This window comes from Girardinichthys multiradiatus, chromosome 5 (genome assembly GCF_021462225.1).
Source record: "Girardinichthys multiradiatus isolate DD_20200921_A chromosome 5, DD_fGirMul_XY1, whole genome shotgun sequence".
NCBI lineage: Eukaryota > Metazoa > Chordata > Actinopteri > Cyprinodontiformes > Goodeidae > Girardinichthys > Girardinichthys multiradiatus.
The window spans coordinates 52,903,592-52,926,986 of NC_061798.1; the positions used below are offsets into that span (position 1 = coordinate 52,903,592).

At 43.1% G+C, this 23,395-nt stretch overlaps 2 protein-coding genes across 12 annotated transcripts in view; one reads left to right on the plus strand and one right to left on the minus strand.

The window, feature by feature from the left end:
- The window catches only part of polr3f (polymerase (RNA) III (DNA directed) polypeptide F), a 28,309-nt gene extending 18,677 nt beyond the window's left edge, over positions 1-9,632 (minus strand). The window contains exons 1-5 of the mRNA XM_047365195.1: positions 9,439-9,632; positions 3,379-3,496; positions 723-790; positions 587-654; positions 390-502 (exon numbers count right to left, since the gene is read on the minus strand). Of these exons, the coding sequence (XP_047221151.1) occupies positions 390-502; positions 587-654; positions 723-790; positions 3,379-3,496; positions 9,439-9,500 (429 nt within the window). The 5' untranslated portion in view covers positions 9,501-9,632. The remainder of the gene's footprint in view (positions 1-389; positions 503-586; positions 655-722; positions 791-3,378; positions 3,497-9,438) is intronic.
- Positions 9,633-10,518: 886 nt separating this feature from the next.
- dzank1 (double zinc ribbon and ankyrin repeat domains 1) lies at positions 10,519-19,069 on the plus strand. 11 transcript variants are annotated; one of them, XM_047364491.1, is made up of 21 exons: positions 10,519-10,734; positions 10,971-11,088; positions 11,227-11,374; positions 11,519-11,575; positions 11,677-11,780; positions 12,332-12,459; positions 12,543-12,613; positions 13,757-13,874; positions 13,948-14,061; positions 14,336-14,419; positions 14,499-14,621; positions 14,748-14,909; positions 14,987-15,221; positions 16,014-16,117; positions 16,244-16,327; positions 16,406-16,517; positions 16,930-16,988; positions 17,062-17,139; positions 17,221-17,348; positions 18,109-18,183; positions 18,261-19,069. In XM_047364491.1, exons 2-21 carry the CDS (start codon positions 10,983-10,985, stop codon positions 18,421-18,423), a joined length of 2,253 nt encoding a protein of 750 aa, XP_047220447.1. In that variant the 5' UTR covers positions 10,519-10,734; positions 10,971-10,982; the 3' UTR covers positions 18,424-19,069. The 11 variants fall into 11 exon arrangements, with proteins under 11 accessions (XP_047220447.1, XP_047220448.1, XP_047220444.1 ...); XM_047364492.1 differs by having other exon boundaries at positions 11,718-11,780; positions 12,306-12,459; XM_047364488.1 differs by having other exon boundaries at positions 10,520-10,734; positions 11,470-11,575; positions 12,306-12,459.
- The last annotated feature ends 4,326 nt before the right edge of the window (positions 19,070-23,395 follow it).

Consider the following 23,395-nt stretch of genomic DNA (forward strand, 5'->3'; position numbering starts at 1 on the left):
AAGTCATTTGATATTTTTCCCAAAATGTTATAGAAATTAGAATATTTATTTCTAATTTACTTTATATATAATGTAAATAACATCTTTAATATTTATTTTAATGTGGACATTTCAGTACATTTGGGCATGTGGTTTTAATGTTTTCCTAAAATCATCATTGTCCTACAAGTCATTCCTGAAAATAAAATTAATTCTCTATATAAAATACATTTCAAGATTTATTTCATATTTCACCAATTTTGGTCTTAATATAAAAATAAGATTTTTTGTAGATTCCATAAGTATAAAAAAATGTTTTGGCTCAAACTTGACGTGTTCCTTTGAGTTTGTTTAGATGTCGGGTCCAGTTGCTGCCATTTAAGAGTACTGAGACCGGGTTCTGGACTCACAGCCACAGACTTGACAGCTTTAATGAGTTTTTTGCTCTCCAGGTTCTTCAGGATCTTGTTGATCTCGGTCAGAGGAAGGTTGCTCTTGAAGCGGATGTCTCTGCTCCAGATTCCTGCAGCGAGAACAGTCCCAAAACCAGCCGTGAGGTTCTGATCCAATCACAGCATGTTGTGCAGACAGTCTTGTTGGATAATACCTTTGTTTCCTGCATCTTCGATGATCTGATAGACCAGTTTCTCCTGGTTGTCAGAACCTTTCATCTTACTGAAACACAGGAGAGTTAGAGAGGCAAAACTCAACAGAACCGGGCCTGCATGCTTGTAAAGGTTTACCTGGCATTCTGAGTGTCTTTCAGCCGGTACAGGAGCCCAGAAGCGTTTCTCAGTAGGTCCAGCTGACCCTAAAATAGATCAGAGCTGTGAAAAAGAAAGTACTCCTGGATCAGTGCTTCTTTGTTCTCTTTGTGTCTCTGCTCTGTTCTCTCAAACCTCCAGTCGGTCGTGGCAGATGGCCGCTCACACTGAGCCTGGTTCTGGTTCTGCTGGAGGTTTCTTCCTGTTAAAAGGGAGTTTTTCCTCTCCACTGTCGCTACATGCATGCTCAGTATGAGGGATTGCTGCAAAGTCAACGCCAGTGACTGTCCACTGTCTCTACATGCTCATCCAGGAGGAGTGAATGCTGCAAGTCACTGACTGGATGCAATCTGCTGGGTTTCCTTAGATAGAAAAACTTTTTATCCAATTTGAATAAATAACTGAATCTGACTGAACTGTTCAATGGTTACGATTAACTGAAATGTATGAACCTGACTGTTGTGAAGAACCTTGAGACGACATGTGTTGTGAATTGGTGCTATAGAAATAAACTGAATTGAAAAGTATTTACCCCCTTTCACTTTGTTTCAGATCAAACTAATTTGAATTTCAGACAAAAATAAACTGGGTGAAAACAAGAAGCAGTTTCAAATGATGATTTTATTTCTTAAAGATAAATTATCCAAACCCACTTGGTCCTGTGTGAAAAAGCATTTACCCTCTAATAACCGACTGTCCCACTCTTGGCAACAACAGCTGCCGTCAAGCGTTGTGGAGGAATCTTTGCCCACTCTGCTTTGCAGAATTGTTCTAAATTTAGCCCTGGAACTCTCTCATGGAGGCCATTTTTGCACAGTCTCTCCATCTCGTTGCTGGATCATAACCTCTGACCTGAACTAAGACATTGGGGCCTGCCGAGCTGTAGATGTTCTAGGTTCTTCCGGGATGTCCCATAATGAGTCGTCGATGAGCTCTGGAGTAATTGCGGTAGCTCGCTACTCCTAGGAAGGTTCTCCAATGTTCCATGTTTTCTCCATGTGTGGAGAATGGTTCTCTGGAGTCCCTTGTCCACTGGATCTACTTAGGTGGCGTGGGTCTGCTCCACTCAGTACGGTACTATGGGGTAAGAACGCTGTCAAAAACAATGTATGTAAAGACAGAAATGTGTGCATATTAGTCAATAGTTGTCCATTAGTAAAATCCAAAAGAGGTTTTGTATATTTTCTCTATAAGAATACAAAATAAAATGTTACAGCTTCAAGAAATTACAAACACAAAGTTAAAGTTTACAGTTGTGGTTTATTCTTTATGAATACAATATGCTATAACAGTTTATGAATATGATTTATTTTCTATGAGAATACGAATTTACATCAGTGACTTGGTGTCACGTGATCTCAGGCTCATAATATAGTGGGTGGAGTTATACAATGATGTACAGTAGGTGGCGCTATGCACCTCTGAATTTGTTGTGAACCGCCAGCAGAAGAAGAAGAAGCAGCAGCATTAGCGCCAAAAGAACGGACCAATAAACTACGGTACAAAGTCAAGTGATGTTAAAAAGTTTATATATGTCTTAATGTCGTTAATATATGCTCTTGGTCCATCATCTTATCGCTAGTGCTGCTGCTTCTTCTCTTCTTCACATTTTATTTTGTATTCTTACAGAGAAAATATACAAAACCTCTTTTGGATTTTACTTATGGACAACTATTGACTAATATGCACACATTTCCATCTTTACATACACGTTGTTTTTGACAGCGTTCTTACTCCATACGGTACCAGTTTCCACTGCGCCACTGACGCCTAGAACTATGGTAGCTGAAGCTCCGCCTCCAGGTGCACATTGTCACATTAAAGTAATCAGCGTGAAAGAATAAAAATAATAGAAAATGAAAACAAACTAAATACTAATAATGTTTGTATTACTGCACATCCAAGAATGTCTTCTATGTTTTTTTTCATGTATGAAATGATCCACTAGGTTAATTATCTGGATCACAGCCAAGCCAGAACTTATAAAATAAAGTTCAGGGGTTCTGATATTTGGGTTTCCCACTCCAGCCATTGTGGTCCTTATTATTGTAGTCTTCTCCCTCATTTCTCCTGGTCCCACGGCCAATCAGAGGACAGCAGTCTGTTCACGTCATATATAGTCCCTACTCTGCCCCGGTCGGACCTGCTCAGGAGCAGGGACCAGAAAACTAGATGCCGGTACAGAAGAAACAGTACTGGAAACTGGAGTGGGGTCAAGTAGGGCCAAATGGACCCAGTGGAAAAGGGGCAAAAGAAAGTGCTTTGTAACCCTTTCCAGACTGATGGATGTCAAGAGACTTTGTTTCTCGTCTGTTCTTGGATCTCTCTAGATCAGGGTGGTGATGTGTTTCTTTTTGAGACTTGTTTAGCTCACTTCATGTTGTCAAACAGGTTCTGGTTACTTGGTACATGGATTTTAGGTCTGGTAGTAATCAGGCTAGTAAAACAGAACAAAGAAAAAGTTGGATAATCATAAATAATGATTTAACAAAAGGAGTCATTACTTTTTCACATTGGGCTGGGCTGTTTTTGGATGTTGTTTCTCAATAAATTAAGCCACAATTTTAAAGCTGCTCTTTGTTTTCAGTCAGGTTATCTTCGTATTAGTGTTTGATGAACAATAAAGACGACTGACCAGAGACAGCAGCTTGTTGATGGCCACGGCTCTCTGCTGAGGCTCCAGCTGAGGCATGTCGTTCTGGATCACCTGATCCGTGATTCCTTGAGGAAACTGATGACACAGCTCTTTGATTCTGGACAAGAAAACACACTTCAAAATATGCACATGTATACACACACAGTACCAGCATGAAGGAGCCCAGCCCAGTTACCAAACAGAACCACCACCGGGTCAGAGTTGAATCTGAAACCCTGGTTTTATCTTCCCACTCTCATTCTAGAGCACACATTAAAACGCTCTTCTACAAAAACTGAAACCTGATTGTTTGAATATAATGAAAACGTAATAATTCGGTACCAAACTGACAGCAATGTTCAATGATTAGGATTAATTGGAATGTATGAACCTGACTTTGTGAAGAGCATAATCTTGGACTTCATGATGCTGTTTGCTCCTCAATATTGTCTTAACCAACCTCTGAGGCCGTCACAGAGCAGCTGTATTTGTACTGAGATCAGATTACACACAGGTGGACTCTATTTGGTCATTATCAATCATCAGGCAACTTCTGAAGGCAATTGGTTCCACTCAGTAAAGGGGGCTGAATACTTTTGCACACTGCACTTTTTGGTTTTTCTTTGTAAAAAATGTTTGAAATCATATATAATTGTTGTCCACTTCACAATTGTATACCACTTTGTGCTGGTCTTTCACGTTAAATTCCAAAAAATATATTTATGCTTGTGGTTGTAATGTAACAATATGTGGAAAGGTTCAAGGGGTATGAATACTTTTACAAGTCATTGTAGTTTTGTTCCAGCTTTTTCCAAATGATACGGTGTGTCCTCCAAGTTCTACACACAACACCCCATTATTAACCACGTGAAATACGTTTGAGTTTGTTACAAATTTATTTCAAATAGAAAACTAAGAAAATACTTTTACATAAGTATTCACATCCTTTGCTTAATACTTTATTGACCCACCTTTAGCAGCAGTTACATCCTCAAGTCTTTTTGAATGTCTCTGTACGTTGCTGCATTCATCTTTCCCTCAATGCTGACTAGTCTGCCAGTTCCTGCTGTTGAAAACATCCCCATAGCATTATACTGCCACCACCATGCTTCGCTGTAGGGATGTTATTGGTCTGGTGATGAGCAGTACCTGGTGTCCTTCAAACATGACCAATCTTTGTCTCATCAGACCAGAGAATTTTGTTTCTCATGGTCTGAGGTCCTTTAGGAGCATTTAGGCAAACTCCTGACAGACTGCCATGAGCCTTTTATTAAGGAGTGGCTGTCATCTGGTCACTCTACCATACAGTCCTGATTGGTGGATTGCTGCAGAGATGGTTGTCCTTCAGGAAGGTTCTCCTCTCTCCACAGAGGAACGCTGGAGCTCTGATAGAGTGACCATGGAGTTCTGGGTCACCTCCCTGACTAAGGTTTTTCTCCCCTGATCGCTCAGTGTAGACGACTGTCCAGCTCTAGAAAGAGTCCTGGTGGTTCCAAACTTCTTCCATTAATCATCGATGAAGGCTGCTGATTGTGGTGTCACATCCTTAGAATGTGTCACCACACTTTTTAGTCTAGTTGTCATTCTTTAAACAACGCTGGCAGAAGTATTCATTCCCCATAGATTGTTCCACATATGATGCTGTGTATTTCAATATAATTTCTCTTTATTAAGCAGTACAACTAGCACTGGAAAAACTATTCATACTTATTAGATGTTTATCCACTTTAATGCTGTGAAACCACAAATTAAAATGCATTTTAATGGGGTTTTATGTGATGACCAAATCAAAGTACAATGAACGATAAAGACACATTTTTTGCTGCTGTTAAACAAAGCAAAATCTGAAAAGTGTGGCCTGCATGTGCTTTTAGCTACCACCAGTCAACATTTCTAGAACCATTGGGTTCTTTACAGCTGTAAATGTTTCCTTCAGCGTTGACGATGTAAGAATGGCTCAAACAGATCTCATGGATTGTCCACAAAAAGCCTCGTCTTTCTAAATCATGAAAATACCCTGCTCCAAAACACACTTAAACTACACAATATAACTCCAAGTAAATCAAACTTCTGTGAAATCAAACTGTCCACTTAGGAAGCAACAATGATTGACAATTAATTTCACATGATGTTGTTCAAATAGGAAAAGACAACAAGGGGAAATCTTTGGTGATTATCAAGACACTCAATAAAGGAGTGGTTCTGCAGGTGGGGACCACAGACCACTTCTCAGTACCGATGCTTTCTGGATGATGTTTTGGTCACTTTTGAATGTTGGTGGTGCTTTCACACTCGTGGTAACATGAGACGGACTCTACAACCCACACAAGTGGCTCAGGTAGTGCAGCTCATCCAGGATGGCACATCAATGTGAGCTGTGGCAAGAAGGTTTGCTGTGTCTGTCAGCGTAGTGTCCAGAACCTGGAGGTGCTACCAGGAGACAGGCCAGTACACCAGGAGACGTGGAGGAGGTCGTAGGAGGGCAACAACCCAGCAGCAGGACCTCTACCTCCACCTTTGTGCAAGGAGGAACAGGAGGAGCACTGCCAGAGCCCTGCAAGATGTCCTCCAGCAGACCACCAATGTGCATGTGTCTGCACAAACGGTTAGAAACTGACTCCATGAGGATGGTATGAGGGCCCAACGTCCACAAATGGAGGTTGTGGTTACAGCCCAACACCGTGCAGGACGCTTGGCATTTGCCTGAGAACATCAGGATTGGTAAATTCACCACTGGTGCCCTGTGGTCTTCACAGATGAAAGCAGGTTCACACTGAGCACATGTGACAGACGTGATGGAGTCTGGAGACACCGTGGAGAGAGATCTGCTGCCTGCAACATCCTTCAGCATGACTGGTTTGGCAGTGGGTCAGTAATGGTGTGGGGTGGTATTTCTTTCCATGAGCTCACCAGAGGTAGCCTGACTGCCATTAGGTACCGAGATGAGATCCTCAGACCCCTTGTGAGACCATATGCTGGTGCGGTTGGTCCTGGGTTCCTCCTAATGCAGGACAATGCTAGACCTCATGTGGCTGGAGTGTGTCAGCAGTTCCTGCAAGATGAAGACATTGAAGCTATGGACTGGCCCGCCCGTTCCCCAGACCTGAATCCAATTGAGCACATCTGGGACATCATGTTTCGCTCCATCCACCAACGTCACGTTGCTCCACAGACTGTCCAGGAGTTGGCGGATGCTTTAGTCCAGGTCTGGGAGGAGATCCCTCAGGAGACCATCCACCGTCTCATCAGGAGCATCTCCAGGTGTTGTAGGGAGGTCATACAGACACATGGAGGTCACACACAATACTGAGCCTCATTTTGACTTGTTTTAAGGACATTACATCAAAGTTGGATCAGCCTCTAGTGTGTTTTTACACTTTAATTTTGGGTCCAAATCCAGGCCTCCATTGGTTAATAAATTAGATTTCCATTGATGATTTTTGTCTGATTTTGTTGTCAGAACATTTAACTTTGTACAGAACAAAGTATTTAATGAGAATATTTCATTCATTCAGATCTAGGATGTTATTTGAGTCTTCCCTTGATTTTTCTGAGCAGTATAGTTTGACATAAACCTTGGATCACCAGTGACCTGAAGGACCTGCTTAACAAGAAGAAAAGAGCCTTCAGAGAGGAAGATGGATAATTATTGAGGATTATACAGAAGCAACTTAAAGTCAAGATAAGAGACAGCAAGGAGGTGTACAAGAAGAAGCTGGAGAGCAAGCTCCAGCAAAACAATATCAGAGATGTGTGGACAGGGATGAAGAAGATCACAGGCTTCAAGCAGAAGGATGATCAGACCGATGAAGGTCTGGACAGAACCAATGAACTGAACCTATTCTTCAATAGGTTCAGTTCAGAAACAAGCTTCGCATCCTCCTCTCCTGCTCACAAGCAGACATCTCGCCATCCTTTGACCCACAGCTGTCCAGTAACACCTCACATTTTTTATCTTCCACCTCAGCCCTAGACCCTTCTGCTTCTACATGTTTGCCTTCAACCATATCAGAAGATGTTGATGCTTCCTTTGCTTCCCCGTTCCACCTGTATGTTTCATAGAAGTCAAGTAAAGATGCAACTGGAGAGACTGAATCAGAATGAGGCTGCAGGTCCAGATCATGTCAGCCCTAGAGTCCTGAAGGCCTGTGCAGAGCAGCTCTGTGGGATTCTGCAGCACCTCTTCAACCTTAGCCTGGCCCAGAAGAAGGTTCTGGTGTTGTGGAAGACCTCCTGTCTTGTTCCGGTACCAAAGAAAACTCACCCATCAGTCCTCAATGACTATAGACCGGTTGCCCTGACATCTCACATCATGAAGGTCCTGGAGAGACTCCTGTTGGCCCACCTGAGTAAGCAAACAGTAAACCATCAGGACCCCCTTCAGTTTGCTTATCGCTGTGGAGTTGGAGTTGAAGATGCCATCAAACATCTGCTTCAACAAACCCACTGTCATCTGGACAAAGCCAGCAGCACTGTGAGGATCATGTTCTTTGATTTCTCCAGAACATTTAATACAATCCAACCTGATTTGCTTTGTCAGAAACTCCAGAAGACTCAGGTGGAGGCCTCAACAATCTCCTGGATCAAAGACTACCTGACAAACAGACCACAGTTTGTGAGACTGAAGGGTTGTGAGTCTAACCAGGTAGTCAGCAGCACAGGAGCACCACAGGGGACTGTACTCTCACCATTCCTTTTCACGCTGTACACCTCAGACTTCCAGTACAAGACAGACTCCTGTCATCTGCAGAAATACTCAGATGATTCTGCAGTCGTTGGTGGATCAGAGATGGAGAAGAAACTGAGTTCAGGGAGCTGGTGGACCGCTTTGTGGCATGGTGTGGAAACAATCATCTCATCCTGAACGTGACTAAAACAAAGGAGATGATCAACATGAAAAGTGTGATCTTCTCCATCATCTGCTGGGGAAGCAGCATCAGAACCAGGGATTAAAAAAGCTCAACAAGCTGATAAAGAAGGCTGGTTCTGTTCTGGGGACTCCTCTGGAACCTCTGGAGATCAATGTGGAAAGAAGGATTCTTCATAAAATGAAGAACATTATGGAGAACCCTGAGCATCCTCTTCATGAGACTGTCCTACAACAACAGAGTGTCTTCAGTCAGAGGCTTCTTCAGATCTGCTGTAAGACGGAGCGCTACAGGAGATCCTTCCTGCCCACAACCATCAGCATCTACAACGGTATTAACAGATCCAGATGATGACTGATAGATGGTTTCAAACCCAATGCCTCAACACAAACAGCACAGAAAATGAAGATGCAAAGAAAGGCAGCTGGAAATGTCCATCGTGAAAGTAAAGTGCAAAGTGCGTCAAATAACGTTAGAAAGAAATTGTTATAAATTATATGTTGGAAATAAAACTGTATGTATGTTAGATTGCTTTAAGTGTATCTAATCTGTCATGTTTAGTAGAATAATTTAGCATTTATTTTGTAAATGGCACGTTAACGGAAAGTTATTGACAAAAATAAACCTGAAATTTTATATTAAAACTTACTTAAAAATATAGAAAATGCATGAAAATGAGATGTGAGTTTTTCATCTATTCAGTCCTGTAGAATGAATTAACTTTAGTTTCGTGTCACTGGGTCATGTGACCTAAAAGCTATTAATTTTTTGTTTTTCAAGAGTGTTTGGTTCGGACATTTATTGATGATTTCTAAGCGAAGCATCGTGTGTGGAAGGAGGGGGCAGACAGAGACGTGCTGCCCGTAATCAGGCTGCTAGCGTCGGATCTAACAGGACGGGGACGCCGCTGAATATCCAACCTTAACGCGCTCTGGACTCCTCGGAGCTGAAAAAGCGCTATAAAGTACAGGCCTTTTACCGTTTAGTTATCAGAACCACGCTGATGAAAACGGACCGGTATCAACAGAGTTCAGGGAAATTCAGTACTTCCAGTAAAAGCTTAAGGCCGGTCCAGGTCTGAATTAGTGTTTAAACCGAACCACTGGACGCTGTATCAGAACTTGTAACCGAACTAATCTCAAATGTGACAGAATGAACCCAGAGTTCTGCCCTTCTGAGTGGGTTTCCTTACCTGTTCTCTATCTCTACCGGTTCCGAAAGGTTCGTCTCCTTCTTCACCTTCACTTCTGCCATCCCGACCTAATTATTCGGTTCAGTTTTCCGTTAACCGTCGTGGGAAAGGATTTAACGTCCGATAAATTAGACGGTAGGTTGCCGGGGGCTTAAAGCAGTGCCTGTTAGCGGGAGGTGTCCTATACGATGCCTGATCAAAAAGGAGTCAGGGTCCTAAACGTGTTCTTTTTTATTCATTCTTAAAAACTGTAGTGCAAAAGTACATTCAAGAACATAAATAAATATATAAATACAAATACAAAGGGGTCTGTCACCACAACTAAAAACAGAAAAATGGAGCACGTGATGAGGACAGAACAGAAAAAGCGAACAACATAGTAAGGTGGTCTGATTATGAGATAAAATTACATTTTTCCTAGTTTCTGATTGTTTAAATTAAATTTTGGAATAGAGGCAAAATATGTTTTCAAGTCAGTTTCGTAAAGATTAATATAAGAGGGAATATTATTACTCCATTTCATTTTGTGGACGTAATATTTTGCTAGGATTGTAATTAGGTTGACTACATATACTTCATCTACGGAAACGGTTGAATTGTTAAAGACAAGTCATATTTTAGATTTTTAAAATACTTTTTTAAGGAGACTTTGCAAATCCGACCAAAATATTACAACATTAGAACATTCCACAAATAAATCTTCAATACTTTCAGCCTCACACTGACAGAAAGAGCAGTTGTTACTGACATTTGGAAAAAACTTTTACTGGATAATATCTATTTCAAATTTTAAATAAAAATTATTTGATCTTATTAGTAAGTATATATTTGTAAAGTAATAATAAGATAGCATCACACTGTTTTTTGCGTCCTAAAGGTGTTCTCTCCGTAATATCCTATATTTATATTCATGGTAAAGCATCTTACGTGACGTTTAATGTAGATAACACAGCGGTTATTTAAGGAAACGTTGAACATAGAAAATCTGATAAAAATCCGGACTTGATTTAAATAATTTTATACGTATTAAAAAGGTGCAGAATCATCACATGTAACTGTTCCGGTGTGGTGGGCGGATACACTGCGATCACTTCCTGTTGTCATAACGAGAGATCCCGTACCAAGCCCGTCGCCATAGTGACGCCTGTCCAAACGCAACAGCTGCGCTTCAGTGAGCGAGAGAAAACGAGTCTGTTTGCGTCCGAATCAAAATTCAAAGGTAAAAACTAGAGAGAGGAACCATCGACAACAACAACTCAGGAGTCTGGATCTGAACTGGTTGAGGAGCGGAAATTGGTAACAAGTTTGTCAGTGAAATATTAATTGATGTGCTGCTGACTAAATGTTGATTTAGGAAATGTAACTTCGTGAAGCTATTGTTGATCAAAGTTTATGATTATCTGAGGTAACATGGTGTTTGTTTGGTCTCAGTTGGGATCAAATGTCAGTTATTCTGCAGAAGATGATTGACTGCATCCAGCAACTAAATGACTTTAGTCAAATTTATTTGTATCTTTATTTTTTATTGTCAGCCAGTGGTTCCCATGGCGGCAGGAGCCATTTTAGCTCCTCTTATCATTCCCATCACCCACCTGACTCACAGAACCAAGAACCACATCGATACCAGAACACCCATCTCCATTCAGTCAGGTACCAGCACACACTTGCCCTTAATCTAGTTAAGTCAATCCATCCACCCATCAGACACTACTGATGGGTCTTTAGTGACACAATCTCTGCAGGTGTATCTGCTATGTTAATTTAGCTAACAGGTGTGTGTTTAATCAGACTCTACAGGTGTGCTGATCTTCTTCACATTGGATGGGTCTAAGCCAGGGGGAGAGCACCAGGGGTCAGATGGCAGCAGCAGAAAATATACAGATCCGATTGTCCTTCCTGCTGGCCGGGTGAGCGTCAGAGCAGTGGCTGTCACCAGGTAATGTTCACCTGACAACAGGTGAGGCAGTGATGGGAATCATAAGTACATCATTTCCTGTTTACCTTTGCTGAGTGTAACTCTGGGTGGCATAGGGATGGCAGACAGAGCTCCGTGGTCACCAAGGTGTTTTCTGTGGATCAGGTGGAATCAAGCATCAAAACAGAGGATAAGGAGGATGGTCTGCAGAGCTGCAGGCAGGTAATTAAGCAGTAACCTGCAGATTTCTTGCCAGCCTGTCCTCTAACATCACTCACCTGTCTGTTCTGAAAAGTTCCACCTTCATTGTTCTGTTGTTTCAGCATCAGTCTGAAACCTTCTATTCTGTTCACCACTCTGCTAGTTCTGCTCAAAGATCTGCAGGTACGTTCAGACAGCCCACATATGCTCCTGTACACAACTGCAGGTAAGGTAAATAACATGTACACACCTGCTACTGATTCTCAACACACCTTAACTTGTACTTTAAAATAAAACAGTCATTGAATCTAAGGATGCTCCATAATCCTGTCTGGTTCTGAATCACAATGTGTAACTGTAACCCCAAAAGCTTAAATATTTGATTTGTGAGGCATGTAGACATGTCCAGATATTCATCATCCATCCATCTTCTTTTTGTGTGGACAGACTGACAGACGGATGCATTATTTATCCCTAAAGGGGAAATTCACATATCCAGTAGCAGCTGCATTATTGCTTTAAGTGTAGCCCTCTCTTCCACTGTTTATGAATCCAGCCCACGGGCCAGCATTGAGCCAGCTTCTTCTACTAGCTTATTCAGTTGCTTGCTTTCAACACACTCCTGTCTCCAACAAAGTATCTGAAGTTCCAGATATTGTAGGTTATCCCTCTTCATTCGCTGATCCCCACTAACATACAGTAGGTCACACAAGGTCTATCTAATCAAGCTAAAGTGATTGAATTGCTGCAGCTTCCTGCACTGTTGTCCACACTCAGAGTCAAGGCTGTCTGGACGCAGGCCTCCTCCTTCAGGTCATCGCTTTCTAAATAGACGCCTCAGCCCCAAAGGCTCCAGCACACCTGCTGCTGGCTGGGTCAGCTCCTCCTTGCGCTCCCGGTCTGCGGTAAACAAACATGCAGACAGATTCAACAGGATATTCTGGGACCTGGTCTATGCATTTCTCTTAATCTACTTCCTGTCTGCCAGGATTCACACGAGCTGAAGCACCTGAGCAGCGCGCAGGGGTCCCGAGAAGAGAGAGTCAACAACTTCCTGTGGTACAGACCCAACGAAACACACCCACTTTGCTGTCCACAAGAGGCACTGTGACTGACACACCCACTGTGACACACCAGCGGTTACTGGAATGCCAACTGTCTGGGACACACCCATTTTCAACGCTGTGTGCCACTATAAACGTTATTGTGTGACATTGCCACATTAATATATTTGAATCGATAAAAAATAAGGGGTGGGGGGTGGCAGGAGAAGCAGGGAGGAGAGATGCTGCTGTCTGGATGGTGAAGCTCCAAAGTTTGCCTGAAGAACATTTTGGGCTTTATGAGGAAGTTCTTGTCTCATCCATGGCAATAATGAGGGCCAGGAAGCCCAGAACCACAGACTCCTGACCGTGGGGAAGTCAGTTTTAGGTTGGATGTTGGATCTTCGTGTTCCATAGATTCAGCAGGTTTTCCTCCCGTTTGACCCGATGCAGACAATCTGATTACGGGCAGCTGCTCTCTGCCTGCTCCCTCCTCCTGCTGATGCTGGTTCTCTGAAGGACCGTCAATAGATGTCAGAACCAAACCCGATGTTTCATGGTGGTTTGTTTGTGCGTCTGATCAGCTGGTTTAGGATGTTATTAACTACAGCGCCCCCTACCTGCGTGTCATTCAGAAAGCTGATGTGTCCTTTTTCTTTTCTTTCAGTCTTCAGGCTGGTTTATGATTAGTAAATAGTTAAATTATATTTGGGTTTGACCCGCTCCGGCCATTGTGGTCCTTAATATTATTGTAGTTCCTCTTGAGTTTTATTTACTTCTCCCTGCTCTGCCTCTTGGAAAACCTTCTCGTTCCTCCTGGTTCCACAGCCAATCAGTGGACAGCAGTCTGTTCATGTCACATGTAGTCCCTACTCCGCCCCGGTCTGACCTGCTCAGGAGCAGGGACCCAAAACCTGGGTACCGGTATGGAAAAAAGAGTAATGGAAACACTCTCAGAGTGGGCTGAGTGCAGCAGAGTTGGGTTAAAAAGAACCAGTGGAAAATATCACATTAAACTGGATTCTAATTATTTTTAATGTTTTTATGTGAGAAATATTATCATATTGATTTATATGCTGGCACTTCCTCAGACATCCACTTGGGGGCCTTTTGTACCCCTGACTCATGCTTTTCCTGGCCCTCCAATCCCTCTATCCAGGTGTCCTCAGTGTCCTCAGTGTCTCTGTGTCCGTCCTTCAGACCCGTTTGCCCAGTTCTGTCCTCAGTGTGGCGCTACGATACCTGCTCACAAGCTGACCCCTGCTGAGACAGGACAGGTACTGCTCACGTCAACCGTGCAGCTGATGAAAGTTGGGGATGCACTGACAAATGTGTATGTTCTGCTGTCAGATGCTGCTGTGTGCTTCCTGCCACTCCCTGGTTCCTGTTCATGCTCAGACCTGTTTTATCTGCGAGGCATCTGTAGATGGACACCAGCAGCCTCAGGCCATCCTCTCTCTGCAGGTAAGTTACTGGTGCTTTAACATTAACAACCCGTAAAGCAGGTTCTGATCATCATGATAGAACATAGATTTCAAACTAAAGGTCCTCTGACCTTTAGTTTGTTCCTTGGATCAAATTGGAGAAAGACTCGGACTGTCCTGGAAACTGATTTAGGCCCAGATCAGGATTTTTCCAATTTTAAAGGCCCCAATTTTCCTTCCGTTGGTTCTCCCTCAGAGGTACTGGTTCCCAGCAGTACTATACAAATGTGACTCCTGCTGTGTCGTTGATATAGGATCATGTGGTGTGTGCTTCCTGTGGAAGTTGGAATCCAGCTCAGGTTTCCAGCTGTGTAACTTGTGAGAGCCACCTCCAGCCGGTACGTCTGGACCTGAACCTGTACAGGTACGTGCTGCTTCGATGTTTTACCTGCAGGAGTTTCTCTTATGTGGCTCCAGGTTGGTCAAGGCAGGAACATCGCCCCCTGTGGTTGGGCAGCAGATGGCAAGATGTTATCCTGCTCCAGGTGTAAACATTTGAACCGCGGTGATGCCAGATTCTGCGACTGTTGTGGCACAAAGGTGAACGACATGCAGCTTCATTGGGGGCTGGTTGTTTCTGCACATACTCAGTTTACTACTGATTCCCTGCTTGGTTTGATTGGAGTGAAACACTGGGATATGTAATAATGTGACACATATGTTTAGCATGGTCATGCCGTCAGCTGTGTGACGTGTTGGCAGTGTGGAGCAAGCGGACACCCGAATGCTTGCTACTGCACAGCCTGCGGTGTGTTCCTTGAAGGACAGGCCCTGCCCAAACCCCGCAGTGACATCACACAACCTAAGGAGGGCACCACCCACAGTCAGGTACAAAGCACCACCCCCTTCCTGTCATCCGCACACTTCCTTCCCTGTTAACCAGCTGGAGTGCTCTATGCATGCAGGTTTTAGCGCTGAGCCCTCATGATGCTGCCTGGAAGGCCACGCCTCCACCAAACTCTGCCCCCAGACTGAAGGCAAGTCTTCCATCTGTGGATCAGTCTACGCAGACTGTAGGACTCTATTACCCATCAGCAACTGAGATGCAGAAGAAGGAACAACAGAGGGCGCTACAAAGCATTCAAGAGCTGGCAACCCGAGACCGCCGACCACCGCTCACTGCCATCAGCCTGGGTCGAGGTACAGAAGTTCTGCTACTAACATTACTGATAGTACAGATACTGCTGCAGTTATTACTACTGACCGATCAGCACCATCAGGTACAGTACTACTACTACTACTGTCAGTACTGATGGAAGTCAGCCTGGGGCATGGTGTTATAGTAAAAAAAACTTTTGCCGACTATTATTTCTGTATCAGAGACATCTCGATCCAATCCCAGGTATCGGGTCAGTCACCACAGCATTTTGAAATGAACGGCGCGGAGTCATTGAGGAAGACCAGCTCCTGACATCTTAATCATTGAAGGTCTTCTGCCTGTGATCAAATCACATTTTGTCCATATTTTGAACCACAGTGAAATATTTAAATGCTAAAATATCAACGAGTCATTTCTGAAACAGAGGATACTTGGTAATGCTACCCTTACACCGCAGATCAGAACCGCTCTGGATAAAAGCAGTAGCAGCAGGACATGCTTATAGACTAAACCTACATGTGTGGAGTTAGATGAGAGTCAATGATGAGTTTCTCTGGGTTGTCAGAACATCAGAGCAGCAATGAATGCTGATCTGGAGAAAACTGAATTATTATCTGTTGCTCTCAGACAAATCTGATAAGAGCAATCGCAGCATCTAGAACTTCATAATTCTGAATCAGCAGATGCCTTTTGTGAAGTAAGCTGGACCGGTTCTGAGACAAAGATCCTGATCAGAACTTCTTTATTTAAAATGTTGACATCTGTTTATGTCTCTGTTTCTGTTCCTTGATGTGAGACATTCTCATTGATTCTGTACGGTTGGTCATCTTTAGGTTACTGGAGGAAGCAGCTGGATCATGTGTGTGCTCACCTGAGAAGTTACACCCAGAACAATTCCTCCTTCAGGACACTACTGGCAGAACCACGTCTGGGCCAGGTAAACCTCTCATCTGTATGACAGAACCTGACCTGTATTCACTGAATATGGGGAGAATGATGGATCCTGAACAGGTGTCCTCCAACCTGTGTTCACCTGCGTTCTTGTGTTCCTACTGTTGTTCAGATGATCTCAGCTGTGGTTCAGGAGGATCAGGATGAAGTCACTCTGACCTTAAGCTTCACATTGGCCACACTGAAGCAACATCAGGTGAGTTTCAGACAGGACCTCTGATTGTGACTGAAACTGTGAGACACAGAGTGAGGACAAACTGCTCTTTGGTCACAGGTTGAACCTTATGGAGACATTGATGGCCCACCAGGGGGAGGATCTGCATTGGTGTATCAGGCCCAGACTCTGAGCAGTGTCACAGAGCGATCTGTAAATAGAACCAGTCTCGGTAAGAACCACAGTTTTTGACTGGACTCTTCAGTTTCCCGTCTGTGTTCTGATGTTTATGGAAGTGAGGAGAATGTACAGAGAAAAAAAAACTGAATCGGGAAGAATCTGAAGCACAGAACCAAATATTCTGTTGAACTGTTGAAACGACGCACAAACAGTGACCCCTGGTGGCCAGCAATAAAACACCATAAACCTTCTCGGATCCATCAGCTGCTGTAACTCAGCATCAGTTCACTAGTATACAAATTAATTATTCCACACATGTACACAAAAGCAGGTTCCACCATCATTAAGCATTGAGGCTTAATTGCTGTGGAACCTGCTGGACGTTTTCCTCCCAGCTCATCACTGCAGCGTTGTCTGGAACTCTGTGGAGGTATTGATGGTCAAAACTTTGATTTGTCTTCCAGGAGATGTTCGGCCATCAGGTTGGAGGAGACTCAAAGCCAATCCGAAAGCCAGACCATCAGTAAGACCCGAGTCTCCACCTGAACCCAATCTGTGTAAAATACAGTGTCCTTTGATTGGTTGTTTGGCTGCAGGTGACTGACTATCAGCTGTTGAAGGAGCTGGGTCCAGATGGAGGCAAGATCAGAACCATCCAGCAGCTTCTGGATCTGGTACAACCCCCCATGTCCAGTCATGATGGTCCTCTGTGTCACCTGACTCAGTTTAACCAGATGTGGTTGTTTGTCCACCAGGGGGCGGACCCATCCTGTTGTGGGAGCGACAGCCGACACGCCTTAGTGGCTGCCGTGGTGAATGGTCACCATAACATACTTCCTGTTTTAGTTCAACGAGGAGCTGACGTGGACCAACAGTCCGGACCGTAAGACAGATGATGAAGTGAATAACATCATACAGGGCATGTGGGCGGAGCTACGCTGTGACTCACACGTGAAGGCTTGAACGTACTCCACGAGAACAGAGAAATATGTTCTTCTGTTTAAGGCTGCAAGAAAAGTTCTTTCTGTCATTTCATACTGCACTAGAACTCAAGAGCAGAACTCCTTGGAAGTCTTCATAGGTCCCTCCCATTGCAACACACCCGACACCACACAACAAAAAGTTTCTCCACAGAATGTCAAGAACAAGCTGAGAGAACAGAGAAAAGTTCCCTCTGTGAGAGAGAACAGGTGTTTTCTGTAAATAAATACAGGTGGGCGGAGCTACACTGTAACTTCCAGGTGTGGGTTGTTTCCTATAAATAACCACAGGTTATGTGGGTGGAGCTATGCTCCGATTGGCAGGTGTCACTGCACGATTCGTCCTGTCAGCTCATTTTCTCATGAGTTAAAAGAAATAATAAAGAAATAAATATTTTATTTATACAACTACAGAGAAATCCAAAATAAACCCAAAAGGTGGCCTGCAGGAAATATTTCTTTTAGCTGACGGGATAAGTGGTGCAGTGACAGCAGGTGTTACAGTGAAGGTGTGCTTCTCGTTGGGTCAAACATCAGCTGATTCATGAAGACTGCACATGACCACGCCCCCACCGTTTTGCTTCTGTTCTGACACATTTGATGTAAATATGAGAAAATTAATGTGTAGTCAGGTCATGTGATTAAATGTGTTCTCTTCCTCAGGATGAAGAACACAGCTCTGCATGAAGCTGCAGCTCTGGGTTCTGAGGGGCTACAGAGCGCCAAGCTCCTGCTCAGGTACGACTCACCTGAGACTGAACATCTGCTGCTGTAGCTCCTCCCACCTCATGATGTCACTGTCTGCCTGCATGTAGGTGTAAGGCAGGCGTCCGGAGGAAGAACGCTGCTGGTCAGACTCCGTATGACGTGGCAGTGAACTCTGGCTGCAGCGACATGGCATCCCTGCTGGCGGCTCAGACAGGACTGGATTTACTGGGCAAACTGGGAAGGTCCCGGCTGAACCTGAACGTCTTCTAACTGGTTTATCTGACATACCTGACTGGACCCAGCTGTTTCTAATTGTCCACCAATGCTTTCAGTTCCTCACAGCCTGTCTGAGTCCAGAACTCCATCAGAACTTCTGCATCATGACTAGCAGGTGTCTGGTTCATTTGTACCAACCTTCATTTTGGGGTGTAGATGTTAATGGTCCTGTGATGAATTTGAGTATTTAGTAAGGGTTCTGCAGAACCTCTCATTTAGTCCTCAGTTTATTGAACTTTAATCAGAGATCAAATCTTAGATTACACTTCCTCTATGGAGGCAGCCATGATGGATTGCTGTCAGGAAGAAGAAGCTGCTGAGTGAAACAAGAAGCAATGGCCGAATCACTGGTTGCCATGGTGATTCCCTCCTTTCTGGAGTCAAGTCAAGTTTATTTATTTAGCTCTTTTGAGCAACAAGGCATCAAGGCGCTGTACATAAGGAAAAACTTCACAATGATACAGAAAATCAAACAATAGAGGTAATAAAAAAATATAGAGAATAGAATAATTGATAAGGAAATGAAAGGAAAGTTGGACTGAAAACCTTAATGTTTAGATGGCCCAGTCAAAGGCCACTCTAAACAAATAAGTTTTTAATGTTGATTTAAAGCAACTTAGGGTTTCGGCGCTATTCCAGATTAGTGGATCATAAGAACTAAAAGCTGCTTCTCCATGTTTGGTTCTGGTTCTGGTTCTGCAGAGTAGATTTGAGCCAGAAGACCTGAGAGGTCTGGGTGGTTGATACACTGACAATAAGTCTGTAATGTATTTTGGTGCTAAGCCATTCAGTGATTTATAGACTAACAGAAGTATTTTAAAGTCTATTCTCTGAGCTACAGGGAACCAGTGTAGGGACTTTAGAACCGGGCCGATGTGCTCCACTTTCTTAGCTCCAGTGAGGATGCGGGCAGCAGCGTTCTGGATCAACTGCAGCTGTCTGATCCACTTTTTAGGCAGACCTGTGAAGACATCGTTGCAGTAATCAATTCTACTAAAGATGAACGCATGAATTAGTTTTTCAAGGTCCTGCTGAGACATTAGTCCTTTAATCCTGGAGATGTTCTTTAGGTGATAGAAGGCCGACCTTGTTACTGTCTTTATGTTCCTCTGAAGGTTCAGCTCTGAGTCCATCACTACACCCAGGTTTCGAGCCTGACTGGTGGTTTCTAGCTGTATTAACTGAAGCTGTGTGCTAACTTTTAAACGCTCTTCCTTTGGTCCAAAGATTATTACTTCAGTTTTGTTTTGATTCAGCTGAAGAAAATGTTGGCCCATCCATGCATTGATTTGTTCTAAGCATTTACCAATCGCTTGAATGGGTTCATAGTCACCTGGTGACATCGTAACGTATAGCTGTGTGTCGTCTGCATAGTTATGATAACTTATGTTGTTGTTTATTAAAATCTGAGTTAGGGGGAGCATGTAGATATTGAATAGGAGGGGCCCTAAGATGGACCCTTGGGGAACGCCACATGTGATTTTTGTGTCTCTGATGTAAAGTTACCTACTGACACAAAATATGTCCCTGTTTGTGCGTTTTCTGTTTAACATGTTGAGTCAAACCAACATTTCTAAGAGTGTCACATAGTTCTATTGGACTTCTGTCTTCAGGATTGTCCATGTGAACGTTGAAGTCTCCCACAATAATTAAACAGTCATAATCAACACATATCACAGATAAAAGCTCATTAAAATCACTGATAAAGTTTGTTTAGGACTTAGGAGGCCTGTAAATATTCAAGAACATGGTTCGGACCGGGCTCTTTACCTGGAGAGCCAAATATTCAAAAGAGTCAAATTTGCCCAGAAATACTTTTTTACACTCTAATAAATCTTTAAACAAAGTGGCCCCTCCACCTTTTCTTTGCTGTCTGCTCTCACAAAGAAAATAGTAGTTCGGAGGCGTCGCCTCTATCAGAATGGGAGCTTCATTAAATTCATGTAACCATGTTTCTGTTAAAAACAGAACATCAAGATCGTGGTCAGTAATGAAGTCATTGATTAAAAATGATTTTCCTGACAGAGATCTAATGTTCAGTAAAGCCAGTTTATATGACTTAGTTGCAGATATTAACTCTGTGTCTGGTTGTACCTGACAGTTTATGGCTTTCATTGATTGTTTATTACTGTCTCTTATCCTTTTAGCTTTGTTCTTTCTATCACGTATAAGCACAGAGATTTTACAACTATCTCCTATTAGGGGCCCAAGTTTTTCCTGGACATGATCATTTCTGATAGAGTTACCACTGGGGCCCAGACTGTATCACAGAGAAGTGATTTGAAGGTCCTGATTAGGAGGAGATAGATTAGGAGGTGGTGGAGGTCTGCGGCATTTGGAAGATGTTGGTTTAGTAGCAGGGCCTCGGCCACGGGGGGTGTTGAATGGAGAAGATGTCAGAGCCATCTGGGTCCCAATCTTAAAAACGTCTTTCAAGTTGTTATTGAAATCCAGAAAAGCAAGAACTGGGCTCAGTGGGGAGATGGGAGAGTTCTGTGCGGTCTGGGTCTGGGTCTGGGGTGAGGGGGGCATAACGGGGGGGTTCACTTCTCCTGTGGATTTCGACGGGGAGACCTTTTGAGATGACCTCTCTTTCTCAGCCAACTGGCTGATTGTTTCTGCTGGAGCTGTTGGAGGCATCGTTATCATTGTTGTTGATACTCCATGTTCTCTGCTGAAGGTCGAAGCTGCTGGCGGATTATTTACTGAATAGAAGAGATTAGATGTGAGACGTTTGGCTCCTGACTTGTTCAAACAGAAACCATCTTGCTTGAAGAGTTGTCTTTTTTTCAAAAAATATTAAAGTTGTCGATGAAGTTCACAGGTGTAGTAGCACATGTTTTATTCAACCACTTATTAATCATCAGAAGTCTGGAATAAATCTCATCTCCACAGAAAATCGGTGCAAAGGGTCCGCTGAGAAACACCTTGATATTGAGACCTCCAACAATATTCAGAAGACGAGTGAAATCCTCCTTCAGTCCTTCTGATGTTTTCTTAGCCACGTCATCCATGGCTCCACAGTGTATAATAAAGTTTTCTAGAGACGGGCGCTTTTCTGTGATTGCAAGAATATTCTCTGAGATATCAGAGACCACGTTACTGGTACCAATCATAACTTCTGTGTTTTTCTTGTTGCAGAAGTTTTTAATCCCATCCACAGCTGTGTTGCCCACTATTAGGGTTCTTGGTCTGGTGAGGCGCTTTTTCTCTGGCAGCTTAGGAGAAGACTGTTTAGAATGAAGGTTGTTCTCAAACCATTTATTGTTCTCAGAAGATGGATAGTTTTCCTGGTTTTCATTCTGTAGTGGAGCAAATCTGTTCTGGAGGAGAACTCCATTATTTCCAGCTGTCTCACTCCTATCAGTTGTTGTGACAGAAGCTCGCTGTCAAAGTCTCCTTTTCCCAGGGGAAACGGGGACATTTCTCTGTAATTCTGGCCATTCTAATTTATTTAATTGCTGAGATCTTCCAGTGAGTCGTCCACCTTGATTTTTTGGGCATGGCCCTAAAACATGCCAGGGGGGTCTGCCGGTAGGTTTATTCTCAGTGTTCTGATTGCCGGCTGAGTTGTTGAGCTGGATGTCGATGTTGGGGATCACAGGCAGAGTTGAATCATCGTTGTACCTCATATTCACCTCCACATTCACTTCTAGTCCATGGAGTTTCATCTCCAAATCAGACAATTTCTGTAAAGGTTTGTCAAAGTCCTCTGTGGTGAAGGGAGGCATTTTGTGCTGATTAGCTGCCGTCAACTTGACCTTCTTTCGAGTTCGATTATAAAAACATCAAAATCCTTTAGAAAACAAATAATAATAATCCTTGGGAGTCGCTGGTAAGAAGTAGTTTTAGTCCAATATTTCTGTAATTATGGCTAAGAGATAAAAAGTTAAGAGTAAAAGAAAGCAAGCAAGCAGGGAGCTTAGGAGAAAAGTATCTGAGCAGGAAGAGAGGTGGAGGTAGAAGCTCACAGCAACAGTCCTTTCATCAGACAGGCGGACAGAAATGGACAAACAGTCACTGGCTGTTCGCAACAAATCCAGAGGTGCATAGCGCCACCTACTGTACATCATCGTATAACTCCACCCACTATATTCTGAGCCTGAGATCATGTGACACCAAGTCGCTGATGTAGATTCGTATTCTCAAAGAAAATAAATCATATTCATAAACTGTTAAAGCATATTGTATTCATAAAGAATAAACCACAACTGTAAACTTTAACTTTGTGTTTGTAATTTCTTGAAGTTGTAACATTTTATTTTGTATTTTTATAGAGAAAATATACAAAACCTCTTTTAGATTTTACTTCTGCACAACTATTGACTAATATGCACACATTTCTGTCTTTACATACACGTTGTTTTTGACAGCGTTCTTACTCCATATCTAACTCTTTCCTCAAAGCGTGTGAATTGTTGAGGTAGTAAAACTTTACTGGCCGTCAGTTAACTCTTACATTACTCCTCACCTCTCATCGATTCTTTTTATTTGGCACCCAAATGACAATCCTCAGTCAGAGATCAGTTGTACGTTTCCACAAGTTTATTAAAACCAGTCTGAATTCAGAGAAGAGACATCACACTTACACTGGTACCTGAAAACGTCTGTGTGTCGTCTCCTTTGGAGGTGCGCCATAATACCTTTATCTACCCCTCGCTGCTATGCAGTACACATACACAATCATTCTGTCTGTGGATGTCTCCCCAGCAACAATATAACTTGTTCCTCATGTCTAAATAAGGAGTGCTTCTGGTTACTCTCTTCTGGTAAACTGATCTTTTTTCTGCTTCACCCCCATCCTCCATCTATTTACGACCTTGCCCTCTCTCTGCCCTTTCTCCCTTGTTGTTCACCAATTTATGACCTTGCATTTTCTATGCTTCACTCCCTAAGCTTGACTCCCCTATATCTGCACACAGGTTACACACATAGATAGTTTATATTCTACAGAATGCAGTGCAAA

What these genes read in the sequence shown, in the direction of transcription:
- dzank1 (XM_047364488.1), top strand. Translation starts at nt 10,983, where the DNA reads ATGGCGGCAGGAGCCATTTTAGCTCCTCTTATCATTCCCATCACCCAC. An exon ending in GCGACTGTTGTGGCACAAAG is followed by an intron (nt 14,622 to 14,747) that starts GTGAACGACATG and finishes ACATATGTTTAG; the next exon opens with CATGGTCATGCCGTCAGCTG. An exon ending in TGTAAATAGAACCAGTCTCG is followed by an intron (nt 16,518 to 16,929) that starts GTAAGAACCACA and finishes TTTGTCTTCCAG; the next exon opens with GAGATGTTCGGCCATCAGGT.